This window comes from Acomys russatus, chromosome 17 (assembly GCF_903995435.1).
Source record: "Acomys russatus chromosome 17, mAcoRus1.1, whole genome shotgun sequence".
In the NCBI taxonomy this organism is placed as follows: domain Eukaryota; kingdom Metazoa; phylum Chordata; class Mammalia; order Rodentia; family Muridae; genus Acomys; species Acomys russatus.
The window spans coordinates 24785756-24803288 of NC_067153.1; the positions used below are offsets into that span (position 1 = coordinate 24785756).

The 17533-nt window shown below is 45.1% G+C and overlaps 1 protein-coding gene across 1 annotated transcript; it reads right to left on the reverse strand.

Annotated features, from left to right (window-relative positions):
- Window positions 1-3075: 3075 nt before the first annotated feature.
- Window positions 3076-9666, reverse strand: Ndufb9 (NADH:ubiquinone oxidoreductase subunit B9). Its single transcript, XM_051159627.1, has 4 exons — window positions 9499-9666; window positions 6628-6820; window positions 5572-5685; window positions 3076-3291 (listed from the first exon to the last, which is right to left on the reverse strand). The coding sequence occupies exons 1-4, from the start codon at window positions 9597-9599 to the stop codon at window positions 3160-3162; spliced, it is 540 nt and encodes a 179-aa protein (XP_051015584.1). The 5' UTR covers window positions 9600-9666; the 3' UTR covers window positions 3076-3159.
- Window positions 9667-17533: the final 7867 nt, after the last annotated feature.

The following is a 17533-nucleotide window of genomic DNA, read 5'->3' on the forward strand; positions in this document are numbered from 1 at the left end:
TGTAATTGACATAATCTTGATCTTTTAATTTGTAAATATTTGACAGTTTCTTTCTGCATATTTTAATCTTAGTTTCCCTTTTGATTTTTCTGAAGGTGCCAAATTCCATTTAACTTTTTTACAAGTCTTTGTAAAATTTTAAATGCATAAAAGGGGGGGGGGGTGGGTCGGGACCGGGAACCTCAGAATAATTTCACAAAAGGATTACATACTTAGTTGTTCTTTTTTTTCTTCCTTCACGCTTTTGTAGCTGCAGTGTAGTTGTCGGTTTAGAAGCAAATTCAAGTTCTTTTAATGGACAAACACAACGGATAAGGGGTAAAACCCTCATCCACATATAGCGTGTTCTGGATGAGAGACGCAGGAGTAATGATTGAGCAATATGCAGAGAAATAAACCTGGCCACAGTGGACTGTGTTGGGATTGGGGGGAGGGCTGTGGGAGGGGCACACTGTCAACATAGCCAATCCTGTTACATTTAAGAGTAGCCACGTAGGTTGAATTTCCAGTAGCTTCATGGTTAAACGCATCTGAATAAGCCATACTAGGTTGCAGTGTTTGTTTCTGTAGGGTTTTTAAGGACTTCCTTTCTCCCGGCATTCCTGTTGACCCCGCACAGCACTCACATCCAACCCTGCGCATGCTGCTGCCACGGGTAGACATAGTCCCCTGTTTACTTTCTCGTCTCCTATACTCACTTCCACTGAATCCAAATACATCCAAAGGGGTAAGGCAATTCAGAAACGTGGAACATTTAAAAATGATAGCAGGGAATTCTTAGATATAGAAAATGCCTTTTACTTAACTGTGCCCAGCAGGCTGGGTACATTTAAAAGCCCAGATATTTTGAAGAAAAAAAAAAAAAAAAACCTCAAACAGATTTATCAAGGGTAACCAGCTTGGAGTCTAGCAATTTTGCCAATGTGCTTACCAATCTGGGGGCTTGTTTTTCTTTTCTTCCTTAAATAAGGGCATTTGATCGGCTTCTAAACACAGGAGCAAAGAGGAGTCTGACTTCTATTCAGGCAATGTCTTTTTTTAAATGGGTTTTTCTTTTTCTTTCTTTTTTTTTTTTTAGCGGAAGTTAAATTTGTTACAATGCCTATCTGTAAAGTCAACAGAGAAATTTTTAGATTTCAAGAGCTCACATTGGAAGATGCTGTTAGAAAGGCCCTTAGCACAGTCGCTGAAAGTACACAGTTGACTTTGTAGGACAAGAAGCTTGGTGCGTCCTAGGTGCTGTGTGAATCTCTGTTGGCTCCAGCCTCCGATGACATAATCTTATACTTTAATACATAACCACATTGGATGTGAGAGTAACGTTCCTCTAGTCATTGTTCTATATATTAACATTTAACACTGCTGTGATTGTTCAAAGGACATTTTATGTTATGGCTTTAAAGCAAAGGCATGATTATTAGAAATGATTAAGCTCTTTTCTTTGAAAAACAAGCTCCTTTTACAGACTATAAGCAAACAGTAGTGCCTGTGGTTTAGCCCACCAACCTTGATGACTCAAAGTAGCTGATGCATTGTGCATATGATGCTTGAGATGGTTTTTGCAAATGCAGAAATCGCTGCAAGGTCATTCTAATAGATACAAGTGGTATTTTAAACCTTTGAAAGGAATGGATGTAACTGTACGTTGGTACAGCTTTTCACTTGTTTAGTTTTTAAACGTTAGTATAATCCGAATAAAGTTAATATAAACTGTTGCCAAATTCAATGTAGAAAGAATGTGACAAACACTTTGAGTAGTTCTGTTTGTGTTTTTGCATACTGTAAAAGCGGTGTCACAGCTGAAAATGAACCCTTTCTAAAGGTAAATTATTGTGGTTTAGTTGCTAGTTTGTATTGAGAGTTGACCTCTCCCTGTGCAGTTTTCGTTCTAAACTTGTATAGATAACACAGTGTAATGTGTCTCCCTTCTACATTGTAACAGTTGCTTCTGCCTACCTTATAAATAAAGAGCCACTAAGAAACAAAGTCCTCAGGTCTCATTCAGATTGCTTGAAGTCTTAGTCAAATTTTAGAAAAGTGGACAGCCTCAAGCTGGGCTTAGAGAACATTCAAGAAGGTACGGGTGTGGCAGTTAGATGTAAGGGCTAGAATTGCCTAAACTAAGAAAACCTAAAAGCAACTCCTTTTTGCTAATAGTTTAATAGTTTCTTTTCTTTTAAAGACAGATTTTCAGTTATGCAGCCCTGGCTGAACTGAAACTCTTTGCATGGTTGGGTAGCCTTGAGATCCACCTGCTCTATTTCCCCGAGTGCTGAGGTAACAGGTGTGCCCTTTTAAAACGCTGGCATGAGTGTGCCTAGGTGTTTACGGCCAGTCTGTGGGCAGCAGTCCTCCCCTTCACACCTGTGGGTCCTGAGAGTAGATCAGGCTGACTGCTAGCCTCCTCTGCCTTACCTTAGACGGCAAACAGTCCACGCTGCAAAGGAAGCACAGCTGCGTCCCAAGTGTCACAAATTTGGCAGCCAGTATTAGACCCTCACTCAAGCCCCAGCCATCAAACTGCGCTCCCCCTTCAGAATACTCCATGCCTCCTTCCTCTGTGCTGCTTAAGGACAGTTGCTTTTTTCATAAAGATGGAAATCTCATCAGTAAAACCTTTAGAAAACGAGGAAGCGAGCTGGGGGTGGTAGTACATGTCTGTAATCCCAGCAAATGTGAAGGTCACTTAGAAACCATTTAAATCTTTTGGCTTTCTTTTAACATCCTCATTCTTTCTCTTCTGTCTATTCCATCCCTTTACTAGTTAAGCCTTCATCTTAAGCCTCATCTCAGTCTTGGGCTAGGGAGATGGCACGGGATACAGTAGTGCATAAAAGATGGAAGGTGAGCGGCGCCACGTGAATGGTTCTTGGCCCTGCACATGTGTGCCCCAATGCACACAGATAAAAACCAACCTGGCCCTGACAGTCTCACACCTATTCCTTACTGAGCACATGTGCTAGCAATATGATTCTACATGTAATTAAAAAATTTAAAAAAATAAAAATAAAAACCAAACACACTACAGGCAAACAGTTGGTGCCACAGTGGTCCGGAAGAACACTTCAGTCACAGCCACGTTCAGTTATTTTTATTAGGGCAAGTGTGAATGTGTTCTGTAGCTTCTTTCACTTGCAAGCAGGACAGTGAGGTGCATGTCTACACTGGCCGGTCCCGAGGTCTAGTCACAATATGCCACCACAGTGGGGGCAAGTCACCTTCCTTTCTGGCAGGAGGCAAAGCTTCAGTCAAAACACCATCAACTGGTGTTTCCTCCTGCAGCTGCTTAACCTAGAAGGGACAAGGAAGGAATGATAGATTACCCAAGAATCTATCTGTCACAGCCTGTGATGTGTCCCTTCTACCCAGAGTCTCGGCATCCGAGTGTTTATAAGCCTGCACTATTTCCACACCTGATTCTACAAATCAGAAAACTCTTCCAAGAGTCTGCGTTTTGAAGTCAGTGTTTTTTTTTGGGGGGGGGGGGGCTGAGTCTACTAGCCCGGAACCAGACCTGGCTGGCCTCCAGCTCCTCAGTGTTGACCTTGCTGGGTCTTTAACCACAGTGGTCTCATGTCCAGTGCCACAAAGCCGAGCATTCGCCTTCTCTCTGTCTTCCTAATTCCACTTGCCATGCTCTCCGACTGGTCCCCGGAAACGGCTCCTGTCTTAGTGTTCTGCAGAAGCACCATGAAGCCCAGCTCAGGTGTGTTAGGGATGCAAATTACCAAGTTCCTAGAGAGCCGCCAGGACAACCATCCAGGTTGAAGTCACAGGAAAAGTAGGCTCCGTCCTGCCTGACACTGCCCAACAATTTCTGTCCTAGGATTCTCGAGCTCACTGCCATACGGGAAAGGACCTACAAGTATAAGAGCTCCTCCACACACAGCACTAGCTAACATCCAGGAGGTGGGAGCAAGCAGAGAAGGGAGGAACTCGGGAGAGGCCCTCAGTGGTCACTGACAGAACAAGCCTGCTGCTCACCATGAAAACATTTTAAGCTTCATACATTGGAATACTTCTTACAAAACATGGTGCCCCTTGGCCACAGGGACCATCTACTCTACCTTGGCCAAGGACTGCTAATACCAGCATCCTGGACTTTATCTCCCAGTACCAATACATCTTCCAAATGGGGAACTGAGATACCCATATCTAGGTACTGCCGCCTGTCTGCCCATCTGCATAAATGCCCTGAGACTGAAGAAACTGACCTAAACACCCTCCGGCACTTGGAGTTCTCCACATCAGCCTCTGTCTCAACTTCCTTTTTAAAATCCAGCTTAGACCTGTCGTGACCCTCCTTCCCCTTTGAGCTACTTTAAGTCTCCTGTAATTCTCTTTTTTGTTTTGTTTTTTGAGGCAGGGTTTCTCTGCTTAGCCTTGGCTGTCCTGGAACTCACTCGGTAGACCAGGCTGGCCTCAAACTCAGAGATCCGCCTGCCTCTGCCTCCTGAGTGCTGGGATTAAAGACCTGTCCCACCACCACCTGGCCCCTTCTCTTACTTGGCTGGAGAAATGGTCAATGGACAAACTGGACCCAAGAGTCCAGTAGAGCTAAGAAGGAAACACTAGAACAACCGATGTCCTAACACATCAATCACCCGGAGTCACCATCACTTGGCGTGCCTACTTTCCTGCAAGCTCACTGTCTCCAAGTCCAACACAGCTCTCCCAAATGCGCCACAGCCTCCACACCCACTTCCCTCAGCTCTTCTCTCAGGATACGGAAAAGACAGAAGCTATTACACCAGTCTCATCTTCAAACCTTTTAGCCTGAATGCGTTTACATACATGTATCCACAAAATAATGGAGGAATTTTTCAATTTTCCTCTCAAGGATCTCATTTGTTTGTGTAATTTTAAGTACAAACTCATAAATGTCTATTTCTAGACCAGATTCCTACACCTGATGTTGCCAAGTGGAATCTATACTTCACCTTCCGAGTGTTTGGCTCTCCCCAACACAAGGAACTTTCCTCCACCTTACACGGGTCTTCCCTACCTCAACACCAGCACTGAACTCCAGACAGTAAAACTTAGAACATGGAAACCACTGACTTCTCCTTGTCCCTCACCCATCCCCCCACAACCAATGGGCGCCCTTCAGGGGACATCCTGAATGTCCATTCCCGCCCACACAGCTACTGTATCACTCTACTGTCTGTTCACTAAAACTACTACCCTAACCCTGAGTGGACTCCGGCTTCCTCGTGTCTTCCCCAATGCATCATTCACACCAGCAAGAGCTGCTAAAACCTAAACTCTGAACATCTTGAGTTGAATGAAAAAGCCTAGGGCTCTAGGGTAGACATAAAGAGTTTTATAGTACAGGAAAGGTAAGTGAAGGGGGTTGGAGGGAAGAGAAAATTAGAGACCAGAGAGGCTCAAAACACTAGAGACAACTTACCTGGAAGATGGCCAATGTAAATTGAACATAGCAAGAAACCAAAAGTCTAGCTAAGAGGCTACAGTAACTGTCATGGGTGGAGTGTGGACCTCAGCACACAGAGACAAACTCCATGCACATGCTGACCAAGCCAAATGCCCTGGCGCACTGTCAAGACGCACCTCCCGATCCCAGCTCTCCATCCTCAGCTTCTTCCACTGCTCCCTCTTGGAAAAGTAATCAGGATACATTGCTTTCTCAGAGGGATGCCAATAATCCAAGCACCATTCTGGAATCTGCCAAGAGAGAAAACTGTGTGTTATTCTACAGGCTACCTTTACAAATACCATGGACCATGGACAAGGCCTGCTCAAGAAACAGAAGACAAAACTCAAGGGGCTTTTACCATCAGCTGTCAGCTGGAGAGCTGGCTCAGTTGGTAAAGAGTTTACCACTCAACCATGAGAACCTGAGTTCAGTACCAGCGCCATGGGGAGGCAGGTGCCATGGAGACGAAGGCGCCATGGGGACACAGGCGCTATGGGGATGCAGACGTGGTGATGAGCACCTGTAATCCCAGGGATGGGGCTCACTAGCCAAAACCATGGGCTCTGGGTCCAGTGAGAGACCCTGTCTCAAAAAATACAGTGACGAGCAACTGAGGACACATCTAAAATTGATCCCTGGCCTCTACAAGTACACCCACCAACACCAACATATAGTGCACACACACGTATGTGTGTGTGTGTGTGTGTGTGTTTTTGTGTGTGTGTGTGTGTGTGTGTGTGTGTGTGTGTGTGTGTATAAAACTTATCAGACTGTTTCTGACTCCAAGCAATGAACAGCACAGGGCAAGCAGTGAGGGAGGTAAGAGAGAATGCCTTAAAGGGGCATGTGGCTGAAATATTAGTCCAAAAGAGCTGGCATCACTCCTCTGGCTTGCATTTCCTAAACACCAAGAGTTATGGAAACGTTACTCCAGTATCTCAGCAATGCTCAGCACGAATCCAAACTGGCTAACCTTAAGCTCCCCAAATGGGCTATGTACCAAACACCACTGGGCTTGGCCAAAAGTATGCTGCAAAACCTTATAGCTGCATTTATGAAAAGAGAGAAAAAACAGTTCAGCTGTCAGGGAAAATGTAGCCACTACTCAAATGGCACGTGGTATGTAAGGCGGAGTAGGAGTGTGGACAAAGTGGCTTCCTGAAAAGCAGCTGCCATGTACCCTCACCCACCTTGTAGCACTCATATCTCTCATAGGAGGTGCCTCCGGGAGAGTCTGGGAAGATATATGGCTGAGGATGCTGATTTTGCCAGAATTCTTCTTCCGCCTCCTTCAGCAGCTGTGTGGCCTTTATCATATCCTTCTCATTCTTATGTTCTTCAAACCGAGCTCTCATCAGACAAGCGAAGTATCGGTATTTGTCCCTTAAATCAGAATAATTGTGGACACCAGAAGGGTTATCTACTCGAGTGGGCAGCACTCCTACCAACACATGACAGATGAGCAGCTTTCTGGCACCAACCTCCAAGTCACTGTGACTGCTTCCTGTGTAGCCCTCCAAGAGCAACAAAACCCTGTGCTAGCACAGCCTAGCCACCTTCCTCTCCTCAGCAACAGACCCAAGGCATTAACTACAGCCTAGGCCTCTTCCTCTCTCCAAGAGATGAGGCTTGCAGGGAAAGGGAAGGAAAGGTGACGGCTTTTGTAGGTTCATTCAATATGCGTTCACTGGTAACTACCGCAGGCGCTCCCACCTTCTGCTAGATGCTGTGCCAAATCCTGGAGATGCACAGATGACTAAGAAGGGAGGTGTGACCTAGTTAAAAGAATTCTGCTCAAATTATGTAGGTGGACCGTAAATGCTGATTTTCACACCTGCTCACAAACCTTGGGTTAGTAACAGGCTGGCACTGAATAAGCTGTGAGCAGACATGAGGAGGCTTTGACAACAGTTCAGGTCACAGATGACAGGAGGCTAAAACAGGGAGCTGCGATAGCAGACAAAACACAGGAAAACAAAACAAAATACCCAGCAAGACCACCCAAGTTGTGAGAGTGAACCTCTCTAAACTACTGCTGAAACAACTAAGTTACTTAATGTAAAGGCTGACCTACACATTCCATGAGCTAGAAGCACACTTCACAAAGTGGTTGGCTCAATATATCAATATTGATATATATATCAATATATCAATGATATATAACAGGCATTACACTGGAAAGGAATTTACAAAAAGCAGCGTGGATAAAGGCATGATGCACCAGGATGTGAGTTACAGGCAGGAGGGTAACTAGGGAAGTCTAAGACTACTGAATCGCCAGGAATGTCATTAGCTAGGATGGGATTCGAGAATAAAACCAGCACAAGGAAGTGGAAAAAAAAAAAAAAAAAAACTTCATTTGAAAGAATTTGGATAAACTCTTAATGAGCAGTAGATGGTCTCACAAACAACTGGAAAAACAGCTAACTCAAACGCCCACAGTGAAGACATCCACAGGACACACAGCACAGCAGAGCCTTTGGATGGAGCCAGAGAACAGCCTAGAAGACAAATGAGGCCTGGGGAGCTGTTGCTCAGTAGGGGCAAGCATTAGGACCCTGAATTTGGAGTCCCCGAACCTAAGTCAAGTTGGACAATGGAAGCAGACACACATCAGTGGTCCTGGGGCTCCTCCTCAAGATGAGAGAAAGTGACGGACAGCCTGGTGCAGCCAGTGGTGCAATACAAGAGACTCTGTCCCAAAAAAGGAGGAAGGCAAGACTGATACTTGAGGTTGTCCTCTGGCTTTCACACATGTGATATCCACATTCATTTTTTACATTTTATTTTAAGAGAGAATGATACAGGAGAGGACTGAGAAAGCATGTGAGATTTTAAATATATTGGGCCAGTGCTGTCACGGTAGCTATGACATTCCCTCCACGATCATGACCTCTAATACTCCCAGCCATATTACGGTATGACCTGAATTCTTGAAGGCTTACCTTCTTTTTGTAAGGCTGATAATTGTTATCTATGAGTTTACCTGTCACACTTTCCCCACTGATCCATGGGGACTGCAGCTCAAAAGAGGACTAACCGTTATTTATTTGCCATCCAGAATAGAAGCTGAATTGCAAATTCTCTCAAACAAATGAGGAGAAGTTAGGAAAGAAGCTAACAACTGTACAACACTGTACACTGCACCTGCTTGCATAACAAAAGGGCAGAATTACAAACTTGCAGTCTTGGATTCAGGATAACCGTCTGAAGGTCTTCCGGGGCTACTTGGTTTTCCCATCATTTTCTTGGAAGTCCTTCATGTTCGAGTAATTAGGTTTTAGAATAAGACTGTGGAGGTCTGGCATTTACACAACTTGGGTTGTTTCCCCACCTGTATTTCTTTTAGGCCATGAAAGTCAACATGTTTTAACACTACCTTATTGTTTATTTGCAGAAAGGATCTTAAGCAGCCCAGGCTGGTCTCAGACTCATTATGTAACCGAGGATGTCTCTGTCTCCCCAAACTTATGCCACCATAGGAAGTTGTTAACACTAACACTAGTCACAGTGGTTAAAGGCATTAAATTATGGCGGAGGTGAAATGTAATGAGACGGTAGATCGGATAACGGTAGCTAGAGAAGGGCTGATGGGAAGGGTAGAGACTGAGGTTTTTGCGTCAAAAAACAAAACCCTAAATTTTAATCCTAACTTGGCCACGTAGAAGCTGAACAGTCTTGGACAAGCCAACTTTGAGCCTGCTCACCTATAAAATAAGGTTAAAATCATCACTAATCTCTGAGTTACTCTGCAAATTAAAAATCTTGTACTACTGTTAATCGCAGGGACGACAAAGCCATGAAAACGTTTGCGTTGGACCCATGACAATGCCAGCTCTAGGTATTTTTAAAATTTATTTTCTTCATGCAACCCTCGGTGCTGGGTCCTGGTCCGGCCCTACATAATCGCCTCGACTTTATGAAGAAGCAGCGAGTACTAACTACATCAGGGCCCAGATTCAAGGGCGGGCTCCCTTCACTGCGTCCCCAAGTCCTTGAGCGGCTCCGCTGACAGGACCTTTTGGCCTTCGTCCCCGAGCCCCCGGGTCTCCTCTCCCTACCTGTGGATACACCATGACTCGAGGTGGCGCAGCGCGCGCTTATATAGCCGCAGAACCTTCTGCTGGTGGGTCAGGTAGGCCGGGGGAGGGCAGAACGCCATAGCGCCCCGCTCACCTTCGGCGGCCGCCGCGGGTGCTGCCGGGAACCCGGAAGCGGGCGGTCGCGAGGCGGAGCCGGAAGGAGGTACGTGCTCTAGGCCACTTCCGCTTCTGCCTGGGAGGAGCCAGCTACGCTGTCATGAGTCGCTTCAAGTTCGTGGGTAAGGGCGAGTTTTCCTTGGCCATGGCCCTTGCTGGGGGTCCCGGACCACCTCTTCGCGCCTTAGCCTTTCGAGGGTACAAAGGATGCTGGGAGGCCTGGAGTACCGACAATAAGTGATCTGGTTCTTGCTCGAGGATGGTTTCCCTAGTGCATGTTCATTTGTGAGAATTCACGAGCTGTGCATAATTGATTTGTGCGTTTTTTGTGTCTTATTCATCTGAAAATGATGGAGTGTGAATCAGTGGTAGACAGCTTGCGTAGCATGGGTTACTCCCGGCGTCCTCCCACTCCCTGCAAAAGAAAAAGCGTGGCCCCCAAGCTAATCACTATATAAGTTTCTTGTTCACAAACCCTCGCTCCTCTTCATGGCACTCTGAACAGTGCCTTCAAGGTGCTGGCGCACTCAGGCGTCCGTTCTTACAGATAACTTTGGTGGGCTTTGCATTGAATCCTAGGAACGTGGCAAAGTCCTGTTCTCAGCTTTGCTGGCTTCGCTACCTAGTGATAAACTGGTTTACCTGGCAGGTACCACGATCCATTCAACAGCCGGAGAGTGCGGAAGGGATTCAAAATGGTACTTAGGAACACTTGGGGGGACACAGTAAGAGGTGAGGTTGGAAGGATAACTCGGAGCCCAAACGTTTCTAGTACTTAAGTTTCACTCTGTACGGAGTGGAGTTGCCGTGGAGGCTTTTCGGTAAATCTTTGAGTGCCAGTTATATGAAAAGAATCTTGCCCTCCGAGATGTCGTGTGTAATCTCAGCAGGGACTTTGTCTTTGGAATTTCCAGCTACTTAAGGATGGGAGGTGACAATAATCAGTATGCAGATTTTGTAGCAAGTAAGGAGAGGCATGGAAGTATTTCATAGTTGAATCCAGGAAAAGAGATGATGGAAGAGAGAAGCGGAACAGCATTTAAGTGCACAGCATTTAGCACTGACTGTGTCAGTCACCCAAAGACGACAGGTTGAGAAATATCTAGATTTGAAATGGAAGCGTGACTGGCTGGTGTGGCGGAGGGTGGGTGGGTGGACCACTCAAGTCTATTGGATTAGGTCCATTTGAGAGTTAAAAGACATCCTGGAGGAGACATGATCCAGGCACTTAATAATGTGATCAGGAGAGTGGTTAAGGTTATACACTAAGGCCTGGGAGATAGTTTATGCAATATGTCTCCCCACAAGACATTGTATTAAAGGGTTGTGCATTTTCCAAGACTGTGCAACTGTAAAAAATCTAGTAGTGAGTTAGTTTTCACACTAGAGAGGCAAGTCCTTTTACCAGACAAAACAAATGTGACAGAAAATGTGAATAGGTTTTTGTTTGTTTGCTTGTTTGTTTTTAAACTCGTGAGAAAACCTGAAGTGATGGTTAGGTGTTCCGGGTTGCTTGTCCTGAAGTGCTAGAAGTGTTGTGTCCTGGAGAAGCACAGGACCCCACTTCATACTGTCTCTGTAGCTGTTATGGTTGTTGGAGTCTAGGCTAAATATTTCCAGGTTCTTGATCTCTTATCCAAAGAACTAAAAAGGGCTCACACAGATTTACAGAAGAGGCAAGGAAACTTTATTTTGTTAAATGATTATATATATTAAAAAGTGTGAAATTTTCTTATTTGCAATGATTTTTATATTAAAGTTTAAATTATATTTAATGTAGATGTGAGAGTGTAGCATAGAAAGCAGTTTATGTTTTTCTTGTTTTACACCTTGTTATTTGAAAGTATGTAAAATAAGTCAGTGTGCCTATGCGTCAATAAAATTGTATGGACAATGAATCTTGAACTTAAAAAACCTTCATTGATTTATTTTACCCACATGAGTGTGAGTTCTGGAAAGGCCAGAAGAGGGGGCCAGATCCCCTACAGCTAGAGTCACTGGCAATTGTGAGTCATTGGGTGTGAATGGTGGGAAGCCAACCTGGGCGCTCCAGAAGGGCAGTGAGTACTCCTAACCGCTGAGCCAATTTTCCAGTGCCTGAATCTTGTTCTTTTTAATAATTTTCAACAAACTATTCTGTTGATTTAAAAAAAAAAATTTAAAATGTACAACTATTGTTAGTATTGGGACAAACAAAATAGGCAACAAAGCTATGTATGGTGGTTCACACAACTGTAACTTTAACCCTTTGGGGCAGAGGCAGAGGCCTGTAATGCAGTGAGGTCCTGTCTCACAGTAACACCATCAGCAAGAGGACGGTGGCTTTAGGGAGGAGTTCTGGGTCCTCAGCTCTAGCATCCCGTGTGGATTGGTTTTTGAGATGTAAACTCATCAAGCCTTTGCTATCTTTAAAAGTTAACGAAATGAAGACATTACTGTCCTAGGTAGCAGGGCATGCCAGGATATGAATTCTTAAGTCAGAAGGAAATAGCAATTGCTGGTGCCATTGTGTTTGTCCTTCTTCCCTTCTCACTTGGTTTCCCAGGCTTCAACTACTTACATCTTTGCCTCAACTGGCTAAAAGTTGGTTTTTATATAGTATTTGGTTGCTTTTGAGTTTTCTTGCCAATACACATACTTACTGATAAGAATGCTTTTAATTCTGATAAGAATGCTCCCTTATCACAGGACAGCACATTTTGAACAAGCAAAATAAATACTATTTTAACTGCCTTTGTTTTTGAGGTCCCAATAGATGGGGAGTCTGGGGAGATAACTCAATGGTTAAAATGAAACCAAAATTCAGATCCACTAAACTCACCCAAATGTTAGGTGGGCATTGGTGGCCCACCTGTAATTTTGGAGCTTGGAAGGCAGAGACAGAAGATTTCTAGGCTAGCCAGATACTAGCTGTACGGGCAAATTTGGGATTGGATTGAGAGACCTTGCCTCAATGAATGAAGTGAAAAGTAATAGAGGAAGGCTCTCAATGTCAATGTCAGGCCAACACATACATGTTCATCTATCTGCAAGCATGCATGTGAACACAAACACACACATCCATGCACACTGCACATATGTACACATGAGGGGGAAAGAGACAAACCACTTGACTAAGTTGGCTCTTTGATAACATAGTTTTGTATTGGGAGCATTGAGTACTAAAGACGCTAGGACAATATAGCTAACAGCTCAGATTCCATATGGTGATGGCATGTCATGGTTTGTACTATGCTTGATAATAGGAATAATTACCTATTATAGGGCTTTTGATGTGCAAAATGTTTTCATCTTCATTCTTGGATTTGAGTCATATTCTGTTGCCAGATTCTGAGCCATATTCTGTTGTTCTCATCCATCAAGATGATGATGGAGGCTCATTAGAAACCAAGATCATTCAGCTAGTAACTGACAGTGGCAAGGATTCTGACTCCAAAGCTCACTTTTGTTCCATAATTGCGTGATTCCAGTCATTTCATTTTGTTGTACTTCTTGGAACTTGTTCATGGATCAAACGCTTCCTAATCAATTTATTTGAACTTTTCTTTGGCTCCTCTGTATTGGAGTGCTGAATTATTGTAGTCTTTCCACGGATGTTTCTGGTGGGCGGGTGAGGAAGTGTCTAATGTCTGAGAGAATTCTCTGTGGGAGGCTGGAGAAGGTCGTAGAGGACCCTGATGTGATCACGGAGAGTGGGGAGGCACAAGTCCTTTGCCATTAAACTTGGTGACGTGAGGACGTGAAGAGGCTGTCCTTAGCCTGTTTCTCAAGATAAGAGCTGCTTTTAATAACAGCAGAAAGCAAAGGGCTGTGGGCCGTGAGTCATGGCAATTCCTGTGGAAAAGGGAAGAAGTGGGTGTCTGAGCACTAGCACTCAAGGTTTGCCCGAGCCAGGACTGGATCCACAGCCTGAACTACACCAGGCCTAGAGCAGACTGATCTTAGAGAATAACTCTGAGAGGAAGTAAGTCACCTGAAGTCAACCCTCTGCCCTCTGCCCTCTGCCTCAGGGTAGGTAAGCATTACAGAATATCCAATCTGCTCTGTGTATGGTTGGGACAAGAGTAAAGATGGCTTCCCAAGCTGAACCTCCACTTAATCTTCAGTTAGAGTTGGACTATTTATGTGTTTCACTTGCTTTGATTTCATTATGTTTGGGAGAGTTCTGATCACTTTCCTGATGACAAAGACTTGGTTGAAGAAACCAGAGCCTGACTGCCCTTGAATTAACCTCTTGGCATTGAGTTCTTGGCTCAGAGGTCCAGTTTAGTGGGTTGGTTTATTGAGAATCCTCCCCCCACCCCCATAGATCACCTTCGGTTCCTCATTCCTTACCCTCAGTATTCCTGTCACTAGGCTCCCCGCTCAGGAAGGATGGGTCAAGTTAGGTTTAGTTAGGATTCTTCCTTAGACCTGCTAAGCCTCTTACAAACTTACCTACTGATCCCTACTGTCTCTTGGCTCTAAATCTTTACTTAGCCTTGTTTTGGAGCTTGAGCCTGATCTCTCTGCTCTTCTGAAGAACCCTCATTACAGCCAGGTATGGTGGCCATGCCTCCTACCCCAGTTATGGTACACACAGGCAGGAGGATCCTTACAAGTTTGAGGTTAGCCTGGTCAGAGTAGTGAGTCTAATCTTAAAAATCAAACCTAAGTACAAAGCTCTCATTGAAATAACCTCTCTGAAATAAAGGCTCCCTTGCTGTCACAAATAAATGCCTTAATGGATTTTAAAAACACTGTTAAAAAGTGAAATGAGCTAGAAACAGCTAAAAGAGATAAAGGCTGTTTTGTAATTGTCCGTGTTGGGTGGTGACTAGTAACCATAGACCAAACCCTTGGGCAGAATTATTTAGGCAGAAAGGACTCTCCTCCTGCTTCTTTCTCAGTTTGTCTCCTTTATCTACTTTTCTTCCCGTATTTGAAGAACTAGATTTCTTGTGAGCTCCAGCATCACATCAGCCTGTTGTATTTGTGATGTGGATTTGTGTGTTAGATGGTCTTTGTACCATAGTAGCCCTCCCCGCTTACAAATTCATCACCTCATCCATCTCTGTTGGTATGCTGATGTGCAATACGTCATATTTGTAGTTTCCATGAACACTGTGCATTCCCATAGGGTAAGGACCAAGTAATATGTGTTTCCTGACTCCTCAAATAGCATTTGGCAAGGCCAGCCCTCCTGTGTAATAGTTGGTGAATAAAGGAAGTAGCTTATTCCCCTCTCCCTATCTCTACTTTAATCATGTTTCAGACTGTCTTCACTGCCCATGAGCTTGGGCAGTTTCTAATGAGACACTCCCTTTCAGATCTCAGCTTTCAGTATGCCTGAATGAAATGTCTTCAATGCAAAGCTTGCCCCTTTGATAAAAATCATCAGATATCACATTGAATTCAGGGTTTTATTTTATTTGGGTTTTTGAGACAAGGTTTCTCTGTGTAGCCTTGGCTGTCCTGGACTCACTTTGTAGACTGGCCTGGCCTCAAACTCACAGAGATCCACCTACCTCTGCCTCCCCAAGTGCTGGGATTACAGCCACAGCGCCCAGCTGAATTCAGTATTTTTAACCTAAATCTGTCCTTCCTGGCTAAATCCTTTCCTGTAATCTTCAGCAACTGGAAAACCTTTACCTTTCTATAGAACTGTTTCATACTCTGAAGGCTTGGTGTCTAGTTGCTTTCCTGACACTGTGGAAAGGCACCATGACTGTGGCAGCTTATAAAAGATAGAGCTTATTAGCATCACAGTTCCAGAGAGTGAGTCCATGGCCAGTCATGGTGAGGAGCATGGCAGCAGACAGGCAGGCATGGCTTTGGAGCAGTAGGCTAGCATGGGCTTCACCCCCCCTCACCCGACCCCTGTGTCTGTAGTATGGGTTTTTTTGGTTTTTTTTAACTTTTTATTAGGAGAGATGGGGAAAGAGGGAAGGAGGGTGGGACCAGGAAGAGAGGATGGGGCTATGATTGAGATATAAAGTGAATAAATAAATTTAAAACCTTTTTATTTATTCTTTGTGAGTTTCACATCATGTACCCTAGTCTCACTCAACTCCCCATCCCCTCATATCAGCCCTTTGCTCCTGCAACCTCCTCCACAAATACACACACACACACACACACACACACAGAGCATGTAAAACATCTCATCGTGGAGGCTGTATTTGTCAATGTGTCCCACAGTATACCCCTCTGTCCACACATCTTTACTTACAAATGCACATTTGTGAGTCATTGATCTGGTTCAAGGTCGAGGTCTCTGGCTCAGTGACACCATCAGTATTGGACTTCTCCCTGTTATCGTGTTGTTGCCCTGGTCGTAGAAATCCTGCAGCTTTGGATCAACAGGCCTGGCCCTTTCACACATCCCAACCATTCACAGTTGATACAGATTTTAGGACTGGCCACCTCAGCCCTGGATCTGGGCCTGGGTTTTAGCTGAGCTCTCCCTAGCTGTACCACAGGGCAAGCTCTCCAGCACTGCTCTGGCTAGGCCACCCAGTGCCACCGTTGGCAGGGTCAGCTCTCCTACTTTCACCTTGGGCCTAGCTCACCCGCCCTTCACCATCAGGGACAACTCTACTGTGTTGTCCAGGCAAGGTGCAGGACCCGCTCTCCTGAGTGCTATAGCCAGTGAGGGGCAAGGCCATGTCAGCTGTTTTTAAGACCCCAGTGCCAGCTCCCATGACTACCACAGGTGGTGAGGTGGGGAGAACATCACCCCTGGACCCATGCCACCCTATAGCAGACGAGTGGTGGAGCCTGCTCTCCTTTGCTCTTACCCTAGGCGCTGGCTCACCCATTCCCTCTCGACCTCGGCCAGCCCTAATGTGCCACTCAGATGAGGTGTAGGGCCTACTTTCCCAAGTGCTGCAGCTAGTAAGGAGCCAGGGGTAGCTCTCCCACTTTCATGGCCATGTGGGCAGCTTGCCTGACTGCCAGAAGTGGTGAAGGGACAAGGTGTGTGTGCTGCAGACAAGTGGTGGGGTCAGCTCTCGTACATGCACACCTTTGTGGCCAGCTCACCCACACGGCCCTCCACCAGGGCCAGCTCCGCTGTGCTGCAGGGCCCACTTTCCTAAGTGCTGCCACTGGCGGCATGGGCTTTTGACCCCTCAAAGCCCACTCCCGTGACACACCTCCTCCTACAAGCACACTACTCCTAGTCCTTCCCAAACAATTGCACCAACTGAACCTTGGGACCGCCGTCATTCAGACCACCACAGTGGGCAGCTGTAACTCATCTGCAGCATTTCTTTCTGGGACCCTCGTCTGAGCCAGCTACCAAACTGTGGAAATTCCTTGTCTGTGTCCCATAGTAACAGAGGGTTTAATTTTGTGTTTTTAGTACTTCAAGATATTTATTGAAAATTTTGTCACGTGTATATGATGTCCATGTGTGTGTGTGTGATGTTCCTTAATGAACTTTCCTATCCCCTACAGTGTCTCCATAATTGCCTGTGAATGAGTCTGCCCCATTCACTTCTGAATGTCTAAAGATTTACTTCTGCCATGAGTCTTTAGAAAGCAGAAATCACAAGCTGGGTGTGGTGGCACACGCCTTTAATCCCAGCACTCAGGAGGCAGAGGCAGGTGGATTGCTGTGAGTTTGGGGCCAGCCTGGTCTACAAAGTGAGTCTAGGACAGCTAAGGCTACACAGAGAAATCCTGTCTCGAAACAAAACAAAACAAAACAAAAAAAGAAAGGAAAAAAAAAGCAGAAATCACATCATCACATCGCAGTCACCTTTGTGTCCCACAGGGCTATCATAGTAGTTGCTGACTGGGTGGCCTGTTGATTCTGTTTGGATGAATGGATGTGCGAATGAAGGCTTGATTAGAGATGTTTCAGTAAAAAGTTTATAATGATTATCTGTTTTGTTTTTCCTTTCCACAGATA

Excerpts from the sequence above, each read along its gene's own strand:
- Ndufb9 (XM_051159627.1), bottom strand. The coding sequence starts at position 9,599 with ATGGCGTTCTGCCCTCCCCCGGCCTACCTGACCCACCAGCAGAAGGTT. Across the intron at positions 6,821-9,498 it reads GAGTCATGGTGTATCCACAG|GGACAAATACCGATACTTCG; the intron begins GTAGGGAGAGGA and ends TTCTGATTTAAG. Across the intron at positions 3,292-5,571 it reads TGGAGAGCTGGGATCGGGAG|GTTAAGCAGCTGCAGGAGGA; the intron begins GTGCGTCTTGAC and ends TGTCCCTTCTAG.